This window comes from Hypanus sabinus, chromosome 11 (genome assembly GCF_030144855.1).
Source record: "Hypanus sabinus isolate sHypSab1 chromosome 11, sHypSab1.hap1, whole genome shotgun sequence".
NCBI lineage: Eukaryota > Metazoa > Chordata > Chondrichthyes > Myliobatiformes > Dasyatidae > Hypanus > Hypanus sabinus.
In genome coordinates, this window is record NC_082716.1 from 62401698 (window position 1) to 62422334 (window position 20637).

Consider the following 20637-nt stretch of genomic DNA (forward strand, 5'->3'; position numbering starts at 1 on the left):
TTTTAAGAACAAGAATAGGCAACATATTTCTGTGAATGAATGTTAATCAAAGAGACCCCATTGCCATTTTAGATACAGTGTCTGTCTGGTTTCATTAGCTATGTTTCAATAGGTTTCAATGGGTACATTTAATGTCAAAGAAATGTACAGTGGCATGCAAAAGTTTGGGGCCCCTGGTCAAAATTTCTTTTAATGTGAATAGTTAAGTGAGTAGAAGTTAAAGATAAAACATTCTTTTCAACATTTTAAGCAAGATTAGTGCCCCCATCTACATCAACGAAGCTGTAGTGGAGCTGTTATCAAGCTTCAAATCCCTTGGTGTCCACATATCCGATGATCTCAGCTGATCCCTGAACTCCTCCATCCTGAACAAAAAGGCACAATAGCGCCTTTATTTCCTGCGGAGCATCAAGAAAGCTCACCTCTGTCCCAGGATACTGACGGACTTTCACCACTGTACCATTGAGAGCATACTCACCAACTGCATCTCAGTGTGGTATGGCAATTGTCCCGTATCAGACTGCAAAGCACTGCAGCGTGTGGTGAAAACTGCCCAGCGGATTATCGGAACCCAATTGCCCACTGTTGAGAACAATTACCATAAACACTGCCTGGGCAGGGCGAAAAGCATTATCAAGGATGCATCTCACCTTAACCATGGACTTTTTACTCTCCTCCCATTCGGTAGGCGCTACAGGAGCCTCCGCTCCCACACCAACAGGCACAGGAAGAGCATCTTCCCTGAGGGTGTGACCCTGCTGAATTTCACATCACAGTGCTAAGCAGTATTACACCCATATTGTACTGTCTCAGTACTTCTATATTTGTGTGCTGTAGCACTTACTTTTTATTCCCAGTTATTTTGTAAATAACATTATTCTTTTACACTTCTGGTTAGATGCTAACTGCATTTCATTTGGCTTTGTATCTGTACTCGGCACAACAACAATAAAGTTGAATTTAATCTAATCTAATTTAGAAAAGGCAGTTAACAGGAATGGTGGAGGTCAGGTTGAGGTCTGGAAGAGCAAGAAAATTTTCCGAGTGAACTGCTCATAGGATTGCTAGAAAGGCAAATCAAAACCCCGGTTTGACTGCAAAAGACCTTCAGGAAGATTTATCAGACTCTGCAGTGATGGTGCACTGTTTTACTGTGCAGCGACACCTGCACAGATATGACCTTCATGGAAGAGTTCTCACCACAAAATTCAGCATCAGAAGTTTGCAAAGGAACGTCTAAACAAGCCTGATGCATTTTGGAAACAAATCCTGTGGACTGATGAAGTTAAAATAGAACTTTTTGGCCACAATGAACAAAGGTATGTTTGGAGAAAAAAGGGTGCAGAATTTCATGAAAAGAACACCTCTCCAACTGTTAAGTACGGGTGGATCGATCATACTTTGGGCTTGTGTTGCAGCCACTGGCACGGGGAACATTTCACTGGTAGAGGGAAGAATGAATTTAATTAAATACCAGCAAATTCTGGAAGCAAAATCACATCATCTGTTAAAAAAAAAGCTGAAGATGAGAAGAGGATGGCTTCTACAACAGGGTAATGATCCTAAACACACCTCAAAATCCACAATGTACAGTACCAGCTCAAGAGGCACAAGCTGAAGTTTTTGCCATAGCCCTCAAAGACCCCTGACCTAAACATCATCGAAAATCTGTGGATAGACCTCAAAAGAACAGTGCGTGCAAGACAGCCCAAGTATCTCACAGAACTAGAAGACTTTTGCAAAGAAGAATGGGCGAAAATCCCCCAAACAAGAATTGAAAGACTCTTAGTTGGCTACAGAAAACATTTACAAGCTATGATACTTGCCAAAGGGGGTGTTACTAACTACTGACCGTGCAGGGTACCCAAACTTTTGCTTCAGGCCCTTTTCATTTTTGTTATCTTGAAACTGTAAAAGATGGAAATAAAAAGGTAATCTTGCTTAAAATATTAAAGAAATGTGTCATCTTTAACTTTATGCCTTTTAGAAATCAGGTCATCTTTTACTCGCTTAGCTATTCACAGTAACAGAAATTTTGACCAGGGGTGCCCAAACTTTTGCATGCCACTGTATACAATATACATCCTGAAATTCTTTTTCTTTGTTAACATCCATGAAAACAGAGTGCCCCAAAGAATGAATGTGTTAAATGTTAGAGCCCCAAAGCCCCCCCCAGCTGCCCCCTCCCACACATAAGCAGCAGCAAGGCTATGTCCTCCCCCCCCCCACCAGCAAAAGAGCATCGGTGCCCCCCAGCAAAGCATCACTAAAGACACAGACTTGCAGTACCCCAAAGACTACTCGTTCACCCGGTAATTTGACATACCACAGGCACTCTCTCTCCCTAATAAGGGAAAAACAGGTGTCCCTGTTTCACACAAAATGCTGGTGGAACACAGCAGGCCAGGCAGCATCTATAGGGAGAAGCGCTGTCGACGTTTCAGGCCGAGACCCTTCGTCAGGACTAACCAGAAGGGAAGATAGTAAGAGATTTGAAAGTAGGGGGGGGGAGGGGGAAATGTGAAATGATAGGAGAAGACCAGAGGGGGTGGGATGAAGCTAAGAGCTGGAAAGGTGATTGGCGAAAGTGATACAGAGCTGGAGAAGGGAAAGGATCATGGATCAGGAGGTCTCGGGAGAAAGAAAGGGGGGGGGAGCACCAGAGGGAGATAGAGAACAGGCAAACAACTAAATATGTCAGGGATAGGGTAAAAAGGGGAGAAGGGGCATTAACGGAAGTTAGAGAAGTCAATGTTCATGCCATCAGGTTGGAGGCTACCCAGCCGGTATATAAGGTGTTGTTCCTCCAACCTGAGTTTGGATTCATTTTGACAATAGAGGAGGCCATGGATAGACATATCAGAATGAGAATGGGACGTGTTATTAAAATGTTTGGCCACTGGGAGATCCTGCTTTCTCTGGTGGACCAAGCGTAGGTGTTCAGCGAAACGGTCTCCCAGTCTGCATCGGGTCTCACCAATATAGAAAAGGCCACACCGGGAGCACCGGACATTGAACATTGACTTCTCTAACTTCCGGTAATGCCCTTCCTCCCCTTCTTACCCCATCCCTGACATATTTAGTTGTTTGCCTGTTCTCCATCTCCCTCTGGTACTCCCCCCCCCTTTCTTTCTCCTGAGGCCTCCCGTCCCATGATCCTTTCCCTTCACCAGCTCTGTATCACTTTCGCCAATCACCTTTCCAGCTCTTAACTTCATCCCTCCCCCTCTGGTCTTCTCCTATCATTTTGCATTTCCCCCTCCCCCCACTACTTTCAAATCTCTTACTATCTTTCCTTTCGGTTAGTCCTGACGAAGGGTCTCGGCCCAAAACGTTCACAGCACTTCTCCCTATAGATGCTGCCTGGCCTGCTGTGTTCCACCAGCATTTTGTGTGTGTTGTTTGAATTTCCAGCATCTGCAGATTTCCTCGTGTTGTCCCTGTTTCACATTTGTTATTTATAAATGTGATACCCTCTTTTTGGGTCATTTTAAAAATGACTTTTTGACTATAATACCACCTTATTTTTCCATAAGTTTGAAGATAACCTTTTGATAAATGTGGCAAATAATAACAAGCAGTTGCTGGGAAAATGCTTTGTGTGATATCTCATTCCGCTCAGAATGATTTGTGTGGCTTCAGTTTCTGCTTGGAAGTGGAGTCTTTGGTGCTGCGTATCTAATTAGCAGCAAAACAATACTCTCCTTCAGTAAGCACATTTAATTTAATCAGGACCATAAAAATTCTCCATTACCCAAAGTGATCCATGATTTAACTGTTTTCTGAGTTAGTTGATTTCTGCCCAGGTGAGTTTGGGATACTTCAGATGAACTGTGTGTCCTGGGTGAGGGAGCTTGAAACCAATGACATTTCCAGCCCCAGTCACATACCCGCTGAGTGCATATGTCTAGTAAGACAGTTAACTAATACCCTGAAACTCACAGATCAGCTTAGAAATTAATGATATCATGCAGAAGAGGATGCTACAAGTTGAGAGAGGAGGTGAAGGAGCAAGACTCGCAGAAAAAACTGTTGAAGCGCATAACTAATTGATTCTTGCATGAATCTGTTTAACTAGATCAAGCAGCTTTTCAGCTTTCAGCTTGGTTCAGATTACTGCCCATATTTCCATTTTAACAACACACACATCAAAGGGCAGAGCAAAATTGATAAAGGGTCGCTGTTAAAGTTGCAATTTGCTGAATGTTATTCAGTGGTTCCAAAAGTTTTCACGTTAGCCTCCAGTAGATCCGACCACTGAAAAGAAGCCCGGGGGTATGCTATGCCTTATAAAATGAAACAGGACCTAGTGACTAAGGGAAACTGGCATGAGGTGGGGCATAAACTAGCAGACAATGGAGGAACATTACTAAATATGAAATTAAATATTGTGGTCTGCGATGTTTCCAGTTGTACTCTTATCTCCATGGTTTTTTGTTAGGTCACACAACATGCATGTCATCTAGAGTGTTTAGTACTGAGGGTGTGGTGTGTCTCTGATCTTGCCAAAAACCTGCCAACTTTGAGTTATTTCTCACTCAGTGGAAAACATGCTCAATAAAACTCAGTGACTTGGCCTTCATTGAGTGACCTAACAGAAAACTCCCTGGTTGTCACTTCTTTGACCACTAGAATTTGTGTGCAGTTGTAAGAGGTGCACCTTATGGAAGGTCTAAGATACCAGACAGCCATTGTGATTCTCTGTCCTCTCCCACATCATCTTCTGTCCACCAATCAATGGCAACTTTTCCCTTTACTGCTTTAGATGGTCAGGCAACAGCAGCTGGGGCTGTTAGTAAGTAGTCAGTAAAATCTGTAAGACAAGACCTGCTTTCTTGAGTTTTGCCTAGTACCACCACTGGAGGACACTCACTGCCCATGGCCTTTCTTCCTGCTGGCTCAGGAAGCTACTTCATACCAGTTTCTCTCTGAACATCCCCTCCATAAAGAAAACCCTGTGGTTGTGAGCATCTTCAGATTTGCTGATGTCTGGAAATCTTCAGTCTCACGTGCTAACATCCTGTCAGCTGACACCAAGTAGGTTAGAACCTAATTCTTCCACACTGTCAGCTATGGTGGTGAAGCACCTTAGCAGGTGTCACATTAACCAATATTACTCCTTGTATGAAAAGAAAATCCCCTGCTTTAAAACTCTCATCCTTGTTTGGAATAGAAAATGGAAATAGGCCATTCAGTCCTTCAAGCCTGCTTGTACCATTCAATGCTATTAGGGCTGTTTATCCAAATTCAGTACTGTGTTCCAGTCCCAACAACCCACTCCTCTCCCATCCCAATCCTTGATCTCTGGCCTTTAAAAATATCCAACTCCTTTTTAAATATCTTAAATTCGGTTGCCATTTGTGGTTGAGAATTCCACAGGTTCCTCACTCTTTGGGACAAAAAAAATCCTCATTTCATTTGAAAATGGCTTATCCTTTTCCTTAGTCAATAAACCATAGTCCTTACCTCTTGTACCTTCAGGAATATCTTTACTATATCCAATCTGACCACTCCTGTGAGTATTTTGTAGGTCACTATGAGATACCCTGTCTTTCTCCTAAGCCCTAGTGAATATAAGCCTAACCGACACTATCTGCTTTCATCCGTCAGTTCTGCCAGCACTCCAGCAGTTGGATTTTGCAGATCAAAGTACATTCACACTGTACTTGGCCATGACTGAGCTTTTGGAAATACTTTACAGAACTGGGTTTGTTTATCCGCAGGACAGAAAATTGGATGGAAAATTCATGTGTGGTTATAGTAGGGAGTGACCTAGAAGTCGAAGTATCTGGATCTGTTTTTGAATGCAGTCAGTGAGCTTGAATAGAGATCAAAATTCACACACCAATACTAGTCCATAAGTAGAATTTAAAGGCTTTGTTTCATAGCAGGCAGACAATGAGACACCCCTTAATTAAAGGTTCTACTAGGTACTTTGTGGATGACATTTTAAAAATTTCCTCCCGTGGATCATTAAACCTAATATTTCCTTTCAACTGTTAAAACATTTCATACTTGTGTTTACAAGATGGCAGTGCTGGCACCTTTTAAGGGTAAGTTATGTCGGAACTTTATTGTAGGCTGTGAAAATAAGGTCTACACAGGATTTCAACTATATTTTGGGCAACTAAAATTCAGTACCAAAAAATGTAAAGATATAAACTTTTTTTTCAAAATTGAAGTAATTGACAAAATATGATGAAACATCTAGTGCAGGAATATGAATTCTCAATGTGGAAGTAAATAACATTAGGGTCATCTTGAGCTTCCAGTTACATATCATTTCAATCTACACCAGTCCTTACCCTTCCCACACTAGCCTGTCTGTCTTTGGCCTTTTCCACTGCCACAGTGAGGCTAAACACAAACTTCATCTCATATTCCACTGATGTAATTTACAGCAGAATAGTATGAATATTGAACTTTACAATTTCCTGAAGCCCACTCCCTCCGTGTTCCTTTCCCACACCCACCAGTTCCTATAGGTTCTCAGTCCTATTGTTCACCTTTCCACTGAAATCTGTTACCATCCCCCTCCTGGTTCCATCTGTTTAACACCCACAAACCTATTCATGTGGGCCTACCTTTCCTACTTCCTCACTCCACCTACCATTAGTTGGTTCCGCTTAGTGCCCTGCAGCTCTGTCTCCCTGTCTCCATCTTTCTCTCACCTCCCTCTTCCCTGCCCCTCATCACCGACCCAATTCCTGTCTCCATCTGCCCATCGTCTCCCACCTCACCTGATACTGCCTGTTGCTTACCAACCCTTGTCCTACCCAACCCTTTACGCCTTTAAGTTTGCACAGGTGCTGCTGGACATGTTAACTTCTTGTGTTCCAGATTCTAGCGCCTGCAATCTCCTGTGTTCCCAATGACAAATATTGTTTCCCATCCCTGTTATCATTCCACTGAACTTATGCGGTATAGTCCATATGGCTAGAGCGCTCATTATTACAATACTGCACCTCATGATTTAAGTATGAACTAATATTTTGTTTGAATAAGAAAAGGAATTCAAACAGTAACATAGACAGACAGATAAGCATTTAAAAATTAAGCTGCTATGAGCAGTTATTGACCCTATTTATGATGTTTCCACAGGGTGGATCCATGGGAATGTTATCAGGATACTTGGCAAACGACCTGCAGTGTACTGGAGCACCACCGGGACCTAATGAAGGTGAGAAGACAAGATTCAGTTGGCCAAAGTTGATTATAATTTAAAATGGCTGGTGGTATCTTCTTCCTGTTGGAATCTGTACTACCGCTGCCATAGCTAAAGCTGGTGCAAAGCGAGTGAGAGACAACCAAAAGAAGGAAATTAATGTTTCCAACTTAATCTGGAGAGAAACAAATGAAGGGAGAAGTTGTTGAGTTGCAAATAGAGACAAGTGCATCAATGTAGAGCACAGCACATCACCTGAAGCAGGTTGTGTGATGTAGTGGGACAGCAGGAGGTCCAAATTCACTGATCTGGTCCATGAGTTTAATAAGAACATCAGGACTGAAGCTACTACAGTGGCACACATTGCTACTCAGAACTACAGCTGCAATTCATTAAGTGCCCACCTCACACAGGAAGCCATTTGTCTGAATTGGAAAAGATTAGAAGTAAATGGGCTTGAAGGTTCAGAGAAAGTGGAAGAGGGGAGAAAACAAAGGAAGGTTTATGAAATGTGGAAGGCAGAAAAAATTTAAAGTGAGGCAAAAGAGGGTGGTAAAGGAAGAACAAGGAAGATGTAAACAGGAACATAACATGGAGATTGCTTGAGATAATGAATTCAATTATTGCTTATCTGAAATTGGTTGAATCCTGAATTCATTTTGGAATGCTGGTCAGTGTCCAGTTGAAAATTGTGGTGATGTTTCTTAAAGTAATGTTGGGCTTGTAGGAGGCAAAAGGCAGAGAGGGTAGAATAGGAGTGAAATAGAAAAATAAATTTGCCAGTGAAAAGAAACAATGAGTAAATTGGAAGATTCACAAGTAACTATTTGGTTCAATGGCAAGGAGAGTTTGGAGTCATGGGCAGAGAAAAGTAAGAGGTAAAATAGTAACAAACCTCCTGCAAGGGTATTCTCCAGTAAAAACAGAAAATGCTGTCAATTATTGGATTTTGTGTTTCTGTGAATTTTGAAATTGGCATTGGTTTATGATTGTCTTGTGTACCAAGTTGCAGTGAAAAGCCTGTGATGCACACAGGTGAATTCATTACACAGGCATTGAGATAGTACAAGGTAAAATAATCACAGAGCTACAGAGAAAATGCAGTGCAAGCAGACAATAAGATCATACAAGGTAGATTGTGAGGTTAAGAGACCATCTTGTTGTACAAGGGAACCATTAAATAGTCTTACAACAGTGGGGTAGAAGCTTTTCCTGAGCCTGGAAATGTGTGTTTTCAGACTTCTGGACCTTCTGCCTAATGGGGGAGGGGAAAAGATAGAATGCCCAGGCTGGGTGGTGTCTTTGATTATGCTGGCTGCTTTACTGAGGCAGCAAGAAGTTTAGACAGAATCCATGGAGGGGAAGCTAGTTTCTGTGATGTGCTGAGCTGAGTCCACCACACTCTGCAGTTTCTTGTGGTCATGGGCAGAGCAGTTACCACATCGAGCCGTGGTGCATTTAAATAGGATGCTTTCTATTGGAAAGGGTTGATGGGGATATGCCACATTTCTCTCAGAAAGCAGAGGTTTTGATGAGCTTTCTTGATTGTTGCACCTAAGTGATTGAACAACGACAGACAATTTATGATGTTCTCTCTGAGGACCTTGAAGCTTCCCTCCTCGGTGCCTTTGCTGTAGATAGGAGCACGTGTACAACTCCACTTCCTGAAGATAGGAACCAGTTCTTCTGTTTTGCTGACACTGAGGAAAAGGTTGTTGTAACATGATGTTACTAAGATGTCTATCTCCTTCCTGTACTCAGACCCATCATCATTTGAGATACAGCCCACTGTTTGGATATCAATTGCAAGCTTGTAGCTGGATTTGGAACAGAATCCGCTCATGTAATCATGAGTGTACAGGGAGTAGAGTAAGGGGCAACTTCGTGGATCGCCAGTGTTGCGGATAATCTGCTGGAGGTGTCGCTGTTTACCATTATTTATTGGGATCTGTTGGTCAGTAATTCGAAGATCCAGTTGCAGAAGGAAGAATTGACTGAGAAAAAAAAGAGTTATTGCTGCAGGCTGACATCCAGCATTTTCTTTTTCCAAAATTTCAACTTTTCAACATCTGCATTTTTTGGCTTGTAAATTTCTGCAGTACTTTGCTTCTGGTCAGTGGATAATAGTGTCAAAGATAGTCTGGTTCTATTTATTTTAATTACTTGTAGACAAGTTGCTGCCAAGTACAAAATGTCTTCATTAGTCCCTTAGGCTAAAGAGTTTTTACAAAAGCAAGCCAGAGTAAGTTATTTTTAAGCAAGCATGTAAAGTAAGAGGGAGTGGCAATTTGTACCTAATCTATAAATAAAGTAGCTTTTAAAACCTGTTTACCTACTTGCTTTGTCAGCATTTTTTTCATTTGTCACAATTTTAGTTTACACCAAAAAAGTCAACTTTCCTATTAGATGATATTTTTTCCCATTATAACTTCAAATTTAACATCCCCCCCCCCCCCCGTTAACAGTTTAAATAATCACAAATCCAAAGAAACTGAACAAAGCCACAATTTTTGTTACCTGTAGCATAAAGCATAAATCTTTTCAACACCTCAAATGTTAAATTCTGTCAGACTATGGCCTGAACCCCAAAGGAATTAAAAATTTATTTTAAAATGGGTAAATACATACTGTACAGTGTATATTAGTATGTAAAGTAATTCATGGCCTTTTACAATCCCTAAAGTGATAAATGTGTGAGTCATGTTCTCTCGATACAAAGATTTTAAAATAAAATCTTTTATTTTAAAGGAAATTTCTTGAGCAAAGATAAATGTGCCTTTAGCTCGTGGTCAGAAAGGTTTACACTTCACCTTCAGAATGAACACCATCCTCAGTCTCCTCTCGACAGGAATATGTGCTGATGTTTTCCCCCGTCCTTTTCTACTGGTTTCTCCTGAATGTAATAGCTTGAGTTGAATTCTCAGCCTGTAGTCATGGAATTGTACTGCATGATAAGAAGCCATTTTGCTCCCAAAAAGGGTAGAACCACTGTTTCATTAGTGTTACTGAAGTTGAGTTTTTTTATTGCAGAACTTTGTTATCTGAATTCTCTCACAAACAAGAGAAAATCTGCAGATGCTGGAAATCCAAGTAACATAGTCAAGGTGCTGGAGGAACTCAGCAGGCCAGGCAGCGTCTATGGAAAAGAGTATAGTCGACATTTCAGTCCTGTCTGAAGGGTTTTGGCCCTAAACATCAACTGTATTCTTTTCCATAGATGCTGTCCAGCCTGCTGAGTTCCTCCAGAATTTTGTGTGTGTTGCCTGAATTCTCTATCTTGTTTTTTGTTTGCATCTCAGTCACCAAACTCCTTAACTCTCATCATCTTTCTATACTTCCTCCTGCAATCTTCAAGCTATTGAACCTTGAGGTCGGCATCACCTCATTGAATGCTGAAGATCCATCTTGTCTCCCTGCCCAGCTGTATAGCCCTTAACTTGTGTTCCTACCTGCTGGGAAAATGGAGAAGACAACAACTTCTACCCTTCCAGCTTCTATTCATACCTAATGAAGGGTCTCAGGCCGAATCGTAGATGCTGCTTAAATTGCCAAGATCTTCCAGCATTTTGTGTGTGTTGCTCAAGATTGCCAGCATCTACAGAATCCCTTGCATGTAAGACTCCTTCATGGCAATAGCAAACTGAAAGACGTGTACTCTTTACCCGCAATCCATTTTCCCACAGGTGTAATCCTGTCGGAGTCAGCTGATTGGAACTGTTTGCTGCAATTGCACTTGCGTACTCACACACCACCTATGCTTCTACTGTTCTGTGGATAGAGCAGCTTTTAATATTGTACCTGTGCAATTCCTTTTGGCATGTCATCTAGCATATTCACCAAAATTGGTCAATTTTGACTGTGGAACCGAGCTGCTTAATGTTCCACTTTTAACCATTAATCTGGACTCAGCTGGATGCTGCACAGGTCCTTGACCTTGTTTGACCAAACAAGGAAAAAGGTAAACTAATATTATTAGCTTCAATTATCGACCATTGAGCCTTGCTGGAAAGAGTAGCTCTCTGATGAAGATGAGGTTGAGCTTATATTAAATGTACCATTTCCCATAGTTCAATATATCCATAGGTGCCCTTATAAAATATTACTTAAGCATGTTGCACAGAAGCAGAACTGGACTTGAACCTGTATCCTACTGGACCACCAAGACAGATATTTAAATTTGAATATGTTGATTTAGTGCCTAATATCTGTTGAAGAACAATTCATTGAAATTAGTGACAGAAGAGCAGGCTGGGCATCTACAGGACTAAGCTTTATGAATATTGATGCTGGAGAGATGCCAATCCTAGTTCCATGGGTATCACAATCATCCATCACACCATTCCACTTCACAGGACAATCCCCTCTCTTGATGTTGCCTTTCTGCAAAGCTGCCTGTGGAAGGTGTTCTGTAGCTACTTCCCTCCCTTTACCATTATTGTGACTCAGGAGTGAGTTCTCACACCCAGTTGTGCCGGGACCTGCTAATACTGTAGAACTTAGAAAAGAACAGCAAGGGAACATGCCTTTTAGCCTACAATATCTGTTCTGAACATGATGCTAAAGTAATCCCTTCAGCCTGCACATCATCAAAATCCCCCATTTCCTGCATATTTATGTGCCTGTCTCTTAAACACCATGTAATATCTGCTTCCACCATTACTCATGGCAGTCAATTCCAGGCATCTACCACTCTGTGTTAAAAAACTTGCCTGGCACATCTCCTTTAAACATTCCCCCTCTCACTGCAACACTATGCTCTCCAGTATCTGACAATTCTACCCTGAGTAAGCAACAAAGAATCTCTACCCTAACTATGCCTGTCATAATTTTATAAACCTCTCTCATGTCTCCCTTTAGCCTCCAACATCCCAGTTTAACAACCTCTCCTTATCGATAATACCCTGTAATCGAGGTATCATCCTGGTAAATCTCTTCTGCATTCCTTCTAAAGCTTCCATATCATTGTTCTAACAGATGTCCAGAAGTGTGGCCTAACACTTTTACAGAGCTACAACATGACTTCCTGACTCGCCTCAATATCCCAGTTGATTAAAACCATCATGACATATGCCTTCAATACTGCTTGATTAACTTTTGTTGCCACTTTCAGATATCTATGGATTTGGACCCCAAGATTCCTCTGTACAATATATCAAAGCTGTTAAGGGTCCTTCCTTTAGCTGTATACTTTCCCCTACATTGGGCCTCCAAAACTCCAGCAACTCAAACCTGATCAGGTTAAACTCCATCTGCTTTGTCTCCATGCATATTTGTAATTGATCTCATAGTATTCTAGTATCCTACATATACACAACCCACCAAACTTTGAGAACATCTGTGAACCATGAATCTTTGATTCATCTTCGAGCTTACTAACCAACTCATCTACATTTTCATTCAGTCAGAATAACACCCTTTCACCTCTACTCTCTGGATCCCATGCATCTTAATCTTCTGGTTCAGCCTACCATGAGCAGCCTTAACAAATACCTTACTGAACTCCATGTAAACAGCATCCACTGACCTACCCTCATTCAGTACCTTTGTCACCTCCACAAAAAACTCAGTTCTTTGTAAACAAGAGTTGTGCTGGACAAAGCCATGGCGACTGTCCATGATTTTCTCAATGTGACTAAATACTGACCCTAAGAATGCTCTCCAATAGCTTCCCACCCACTGATGTAAGGCTCACTGGCCTATAATTACCTAGATCATCCAAATTTCCTTTCATTAACAAAGAAACAACATTAGCTATTCTCTAGTCCTCATGAAATTTGTCTGTGGCTCGAAAGGATACAGAGATGTTCATTAAAGCAGAAATTTGTTCTCTTGCTTTTTTCAAGAACCTGCGATAGATCTCATGAGGTGCCGAGGACTACGCACCTTAATACTCTTTATGAGACACAACAGTACCTCCTCAAAATGTCTTAGTGTCACACCCATCTCCTTTTCCTATATGTTTTTCTCCTTGAAGAGTACTGGTGCAAAGTATACGTTTAGTATCTTGCCCACATATTTGTCCTTGAGTAGTCCTAACCCCTCCCTAGTTGCCCTCTTGTTTTGAATGTATATACAAAATACCTGGGATTCTACCTCAATACAACTTGCCTTGGGCACTTCATGGCCTTATTTCACTATCTTAATTCTCTGCTTGAGTTCTTTTCTGCATTCTTTCTATTCCTCAAAGGCCTTGTCGAATTTCAAGCTCCTAAAATTACAGATGCTTCCTTTTCCTTTTTGAATAAATTTACAGACTCTCTCATTGTTCCCTAATGTGCCATCCTTGTCTTTCTTCCTTAGTGAAGCATGCCAGTGCTGACCTCTACCTCTTTAAACAACTACCACATGTCAGATGTGGACTTGCCCAATGACAGCTGTTCCCAATTTGTGCCCCAGTTCCTTCCTAGTAATATTGTTATTTTCCCTCTCTTAGTTTAGTATTTTCTGGCCTTCTTCATAACTATCCTAAAACTTAAATCATTGATCTCAAAATGCTTTCCCACTAAAACTCCAGTCACCTGATCAGATTGTTTCCCCAATAGAAGGCCCAGTACAGTCGATCCTATGCTTGGACAATTCATATACTGTTTCATGAAACCCTCTTGGAAGCACCTAACAAATTCTGCCCTATCTAAGTCTCTGACATTAAGGAAATCCAGTTAATATTGATGAAATTAAAGTCACCCACTCTGACAACCCTGTTGCTTTCCAGAATCTGACTGTGTATCTTTTCCTCTATCTTCTGCTGACTGGCTATTGAAAGATTTATAGTATAAACACATCTGTGATTGTTCCTTCCTTACTTTTGGAACTCTGCCTATTTGGCCTCAGTGGATCAACCCTCCTGTGCATTTTTAACCTGTCCCTGCCTCTTCTTCCTTGTCAGAACCTCTTTCTTCAGCCCCTCTACCTGTTGAGCTGGTTCTTAGGCTCTCTCTCTCCCTCTCTCCCTCTCCCTCTCCCTCTCTCCCCCTCCCTCTCTCTCTCTATCCCATTGATTGATGATGGTTCCTTTCAGTCAGTCAGTGGGGTTTGATTCGTGTGTTCTGGAGTGGCCGTACAGGCTGATCCTTGACAGGCACTGCTTGCTGCATACTTGGCAGGTGAGGCCTGGAGGGGCAACAGGGGCAGAAGCTCTGTTGTGGTGCTTCCTGTGCCTTTCCTCTGTTGCCTCTATGAGCTTGTTCTCAGCAGCGTCCACACCTTTTCTGATGGTGTCCCTCCACTGTGAGCCATCTTGAGCCAGATCCTCCCACGTTGATGGGGCGATGTCAGCTTTCTTGAGGCTCCTGTGCAGAACATCCTTGTACCGTAGTCGCTGGCCTCCTCATTTTCGGGTACCACTGGACAGTTGGCCGTACAAGGTGTCCTTGGGCAGTCTTCCATCAGGCATTCTGACAACATGTCCTGCCCAGCACAGTTGGGCTGACATCACCAGGGTTGAAACTGCTGGCAGTCCGGGTCGAGAGAGGACCTCGGTATTGGAGACCTTGTCTCGCCAGGTGATCTTCATCAGAGGACGTAGGAGATGCTGCTGCAGTTGGTCAAGCTGGCATAAGTGACTCTGATATGGGCACCACGTCCAGGGCTCCCACCTCCTACCACACTCGTGTAAACCATCCCCGCAAAAACTCTATTCTAAAATCCCTTCGGGGAAGTAAAAAATTAGAGACAAGTATGTTACTTAATAACTAGAATAAATAACATTTTAATCTGACACTTTTCTTTATCTTCATTTTCATTCTTGCTTTCTCTCTCATGCTCTGCCTTATTCATCAGGGGCAAGTTATGTGCCAGTGAAAATCACAAGATTAAAGTGCTAATCTTCTACTTGATTACTGCTATAAACCTGATTATGCAACATTTAATTTTATGAAACAGTTTCACATTGTCACATTAAGTGTGTTAATTTAGATATTATCTTCAGACTCTGTCAGGCCTGCACAGACATACACGTCATAGGCTCCACCAAGATAACAGGAGTCACCTACCACTCGAACCTGTGGAATTCAGGACCCTCACAGATAGAATGTGGAAGTGCTGCTGGCCCATTATCATCACATCCTCTTGGAAAACTTGAAAAACAAGCTGTCTACCTGGAAGATGCCTACCAACATTGAAAGCCTCATCACTCAGGCTGTCCGAATCGACAAGTGTCTTATGGAATGACTCTCCATATTGTCAGTCAGAACCCCAGTTCTGTTCCTAAAACCATTTCAGATTGTAGGACCCTCATCATCAATGCCTCCAGAACCGATGAAGTTAGGGAAAGCTCCCTGAACCAATGTTGACTGTCCCTGACCATGCTCCCTCCAACAGTTACAGTGCTTCTGGGGCTTCTCCAATGTCTACCGCCATTTCATCAGGAACTACAGGCAAATCACTGCTCCTCTCATCTACCTCACAGATAACCTGGTCTGCTGCTGTGGACTTTGTTATCAAAGAGCTCAACACCACACTCATTCTCTGGCATCTGAATCTCACTGGAACTTTTGTGGTAGAGGTGGATGCATTTGACATGGGCACCATGGCCATCCACTCCAGGGAGGACCAGACACCCTTGTGCTTTCTTCTTGCACAAGTTCAACTCTACACAGCACTGTTACATTGTAGGAGACAGGAAGCTACTTGTCATTAAGTATGGCTTGAAGGAATGGAGAAATTGCTGATAGGAAACACCATGCCCTACCTGATCTGGACTGACCACCAGAACCTCATATCCAAACAGCAGAACTGCCACCTCAACCCATATCAGACTCACTGGGCCCTCTTCTTTCAAGCAATTCAACTTCTCCATCTCCTACCAGCCCGGCTCCAAGAACACACTGTCTCAACAGTTCAACACCATTGAAATGAAGATCAACCCTCAGCCCATCATTCCATCCTCATAGATCCTCACCCCGATCATCTGGGACCTTGAGAACCAGATCCGTCAGGCCCTACTGCACGAGCCTGGTCTGCCAACACACCTGACAATCACATGTACGTGCCGTGGCCATGTTCTCTGAGGTACTCCAATGCGCCCACTCCTCACCCCTCACAGACGTATGTCAGTTTGTCACTCCCTGTCCTCAATGTGCCCTATCTAGTTCTCCAAACAGCAGCCCTCTGGGCTCCTGTGCCTTCTACTGGTCCCTCAACGCACGTGGTCCAACACTGCCATGGATTTCATCACAGGTTTGCCACCTTCTGGCGTGGACGGTGGTGGACCAGTTCTCCAAGGTGGCCCACTTCATTGTTCTCCTCCAGTTTCTATCAGCCAATGAAACAGCAGACCTGGTCCTCCAACATGTAGTTATCTCCGCAGTTTTCTTCAGGACATTGTGTTGGACCAGGCTGCATAATTTGTCTCCCACTTCTGGCGAGCCCTCTGCCCCTTCCTCCATACCTCAATGAGTTTGTCCTCTGGCTATCATCCACAGACCAAAGGTCAGTCAGAAAGAGCCAATGAGCAAGTAGAGAAGTTTCTGCAAAGCTTCCCCACCTCTAATCCTTCCACACAGAAGAAGCATCTACTCTGGGCCGAGCTGTCCCACAATCCACACACCTCCTCTACCACAGCTACATCACCTTTGGAGTGCTGCATGGCTACCAGCTCCTGTTGTTCCCTGCGGAGGAGCCACCAGCCCACCACCCTGTCCACCAGGCTCCTGTTTCACTGTGGCTAAAGTGCATGGAAGAAGACCATCCTTTCTGCCAACTGCTGGCGGCATCCATCCGGACTACTCCAGCCTGGAAATCATGTCTGGTTGTTCACCTGAGATCTGCAGGCTCTCGCCCCGGTTCATTGGTCCCTTCAAGAGTGTCCATCACATCGATCCAGTCACTTATTGTCTCCAGTTGCCACCATGATATAGGATTCCACCTACCTTCCACACATCCTGCCTCAAGCCAGTTGTCCATAGACCACTCAACCCACCAAAGCCACCAGCTCCAGAACCTAGGATGGTGGAAGGTGGTCTAATGTAGAAAGTTCACTGGTTGATGGATTCATCATCATGGATGGGATGTTCAGTACCTGATTGACTGGGAAGGGTACAGTCCAGAGGAGAGGTCTTGCTACCATCTAGTTTTATTTTGTATCCATTGCTCATCGAGGAGTTCCAGCAGACCCATCCAGATCATCCTGGCTGTAGGAGATGGGGACCTATCAAGCTTGCACAGTTAGCCACTACCTCGTCTCCACGCAGCTAACAGGAGTCACCTGCCATTTGTTTCTAACTCATTGCCTGCAGCCTATTTTAACCCAGCTCACACCCACAATCCTTGTTCACTCCTTGAACCAGCTGACCACAATCAGTTGCTCCTAGCTCTCTGTTATTTCATTGCCTTGTCATGTTTAAATATCTGTTCTCTCTTATTTTATGACCCTTTAAGTCTTGTTGTTTTGCAGTATATTAATAAAGTATCTTTTACTGCTAAATCATTTCTGTTGCTCCGCTTTCGGGTCAAGCCTCCTCTGCATGTCTTCACAGACTCTTCAATAAATTGTAACTAAAAGCACATAAATCTTCCTATCCAAAGCTTTTCACACACTGATAAATGAGAACACAAAATTTTTCTTCCAGAAGTTAAATTTACTTTCAGTATGGTAATTACTTCAGCAATATTATAGAAATAAGGGGTGTATTTAAATAATGAAAAGCAATAGTTGATCATTCAATCATGCTACCAGAGGTGAAAATACACTAGAACTGGTTTATACTAACATACCAGGTGCATATAAAGCAGTTCCCCAGACCCACATTGGGCTTTTGAATCACTTACCTAATGCCAATTCCAGTTTACAAACTACTGATTAAACAAGCCATACTGGCTCTAAAGGTGGTGGAAAACCTACCTTTGAGGGAGCAATCTCAGCATTGCTGGACTGCTTTCAGAACATGAACCGGAGAATGGTCAGGGAGGCTGCTACCTATGTCAAACACGTTAACACCGAGGAATAAGTGGATTCTGTGACCAGCTTCATAGAGAAGTGTACTGAGGATGTTACCATCATGAAACACATCCAGGTGAGGGCAAATCAGATGCCATGGCTTACTGCAGAAGTCCGTGTGTGGCCAAAGGACCATGATGATGCCTTCGGGGGACGTGGCAGCTTTCAGGGATGCAAGGACTGTGCTTTTCCGCACTACCAGGAAGGTGAAACAGGAGCATTCTCAGCAAATTTACAGCTGCTTCTATAATACCAGAGACACGAGGCGATGTGGGGCTGGGAATTCAGAGGATTACAGACTACAAGTCTACCCTGTGCATCAGTGACCAGGTCGCCTCATTCCCTGACAGGCAGAAAGTCTTTTATGCCCTCTGATGCACAGAACAAAATGCTAGCGAGGAAGGCACCCCTCTCCCAGGGGTTAGACATCTTGTCTGACTGAAGCTGAGGTGAGGCCAAGGTCAACCCACGCCAAGCTGTGGGGCCTGATAATGTGTCAGGTTGGTTTCTGAAGGACTGCGTGGCCCAGCTAACTGAGGAGCTGACAGATATAGTCGACATCTCTCTGGAACAATCCATTGTCTCTTTAGTCTTCAAGGTGGCAACCATTATCCAGTGACAAAGAAGGCAACAGTCACTTACCTAAATGACTATCAGCCGGTGGCATTAACATTAACCATTATGAAATTCTTTGAGCAGCTGGTCATGGAACACATTAAAGCCTTTCTCCCGACTACACTGGACCCTTTCCAGTTCGCTTAACATTCAAATCAATTCACTGATTATACGATAGCCTTTGACCTCCCCTCAGTCCTGTCCCAAATAGACAATGGGCTCTCACTTGTCAGTCTGCTCTTTATAGACTGCTGTTAACACCATCATACCTCAGAAAATGGTGAGGAAACTGTTCTCGCTAGGTATCGAAGCCTGCCTCTCTAACTGGATCCCGGACTTCTTAACAGAAAGACTATAGTCCAGTCCATGTGGGCAGCAACATCCCTAGTCCCGTTATGTTGAGCACCGGCACTCCCTAAGGCTATATGTTCAGCCTGCTGCTGTCCACGCTGCTGATGCATGACTGTCGCAGGATCCAGCTCAAACCGTGTCATCACGTCTGCAGATGACACAACAGTGGTTGGCCTCATTGACAATGAATTCAGAGAGGAAGTGGAGCAGCTGGTGGATTGATGTGAGGATAACAGCCCAAATCTAAACATGGAGAAGACCAAGGAAATGATCGTGGATTTTAGGAAGGTGCAGATGAACCATCCCCTCTGTGCATACATGGCTCCTCTGTAGAGAGAGTTAAGGGCATCAAGTTCCCGGGAGTTCCCAACACGGATGACCTCACCTGGTCCCTCAATATCATCTCCCTGAACAAGAAGGCACAACAGTACCTCCACTTCCAAAGAAGATTGAAGCAAGCAAGGCTCGCACCCCCCATCTTAACTGTGTTTTACAGGAGCACCATTGAGAGTGACCTGACAAGGTGCATCTCCATCTGGTATGGGAGCAGCCAAGCATTGACCAGAAGTCCCTACAAAGGACAGTCAGAAGGGGTATAGGGGTCTCCCTATCATCCATCCGTGACATTTATCAGGATCACTGTGTACACATGTCCTTTAGTATTATTAAGGATCCCACCTGTCCATCCAGCATCCTCTTTGACTTTCTACCATAAGGCAGATGCATAAAGACAAGAACGGTCAGGATCAGAAACTATTTCTTCCCTCAGGCCATTAGGCTCCTGATCTCCCTACCAAATCACGTTTGAAGTGTCACCAGATAACTTGTACTGTAGCTGACAATATTGAATTCATGAACTTTACTTTGTTGTTGAGTGCAACTGAGTCATCGTCGGCTCATGGCGACCCTATTGAAAGTGTATATTGTCCATAGGGTTGTGTGGCAAGATATGGAAGAAGATTATCAGGCCTTTCTGACTTTGTTTATCTGTGCGTAATTCTTTTGGAGATTTAATTCTTACTTCTTTAAGTTATTGTGTGTTATATGTACTTTACTGCTTTAGGTCCGGAGAAATGTTGTCTTGTTTGATGGTCTGCATGTATATAGTTAAATGACAATAAACTTGACTTCAATAGACAATATTGAATTGCTCAAATAGGTCAATGAGTTGCCCAGGCTTTAGTTAAATAGGTCATGTTGTATTTTCATCACTCTGAGACTTCGAGGCAGACTTCTGGTGATGTGGATTTTACTTTTCTTCCAGTGGCTTGTCATAAGAATTGTCAGAGGTTATTAGAGTTTATGGCATGAACCTTTTACTCAAGACATATCGCTTCCCTACTTTACACCTGGACTACACATTGAGAACAAGAGTTTGTGTAATGCAGATTTCTACTGAGAAAGTAAATCCATTTTTAAAAACAATTTTAATTGCATGTCTTTATTATAATTAGTTCAGAGTCATGTTAAGTTTTCTCCTTTTCTGGGCCTCCTGGCACGCTGCCCCATTGCCGAGCAGGATATAAAATGCTCTGTGTGAGCTTGCTATGTGAGAGAGAGAAGCTTCAGC

General features: G+C 43.1%; 1 protein-coding gene across 2 annotated transcripts in view; it reads left to right on the forward strand.

Moving 5' to 3' along the window:
• nmnat2 (nicotinamide nucleotide adenylyltransferase 2) overlaps positions 1-20637 on the forward strand; it is a 328536-nt gene that overhangs the window by 219129 nt on the left and 88770 nt on the right. For both annotated transcript variants that reach the window (XM_059984483.1, XM_059984484.1), the window contains one exon: positions 7102-7180. In XM_059984483.1, coding sequence (XP_059840466.1) covers positions 7102-7180 — 79 coding nt within the window. The remainder of the gene's footprint in view (positions 1-7101; positions 7181-20637) is intronic.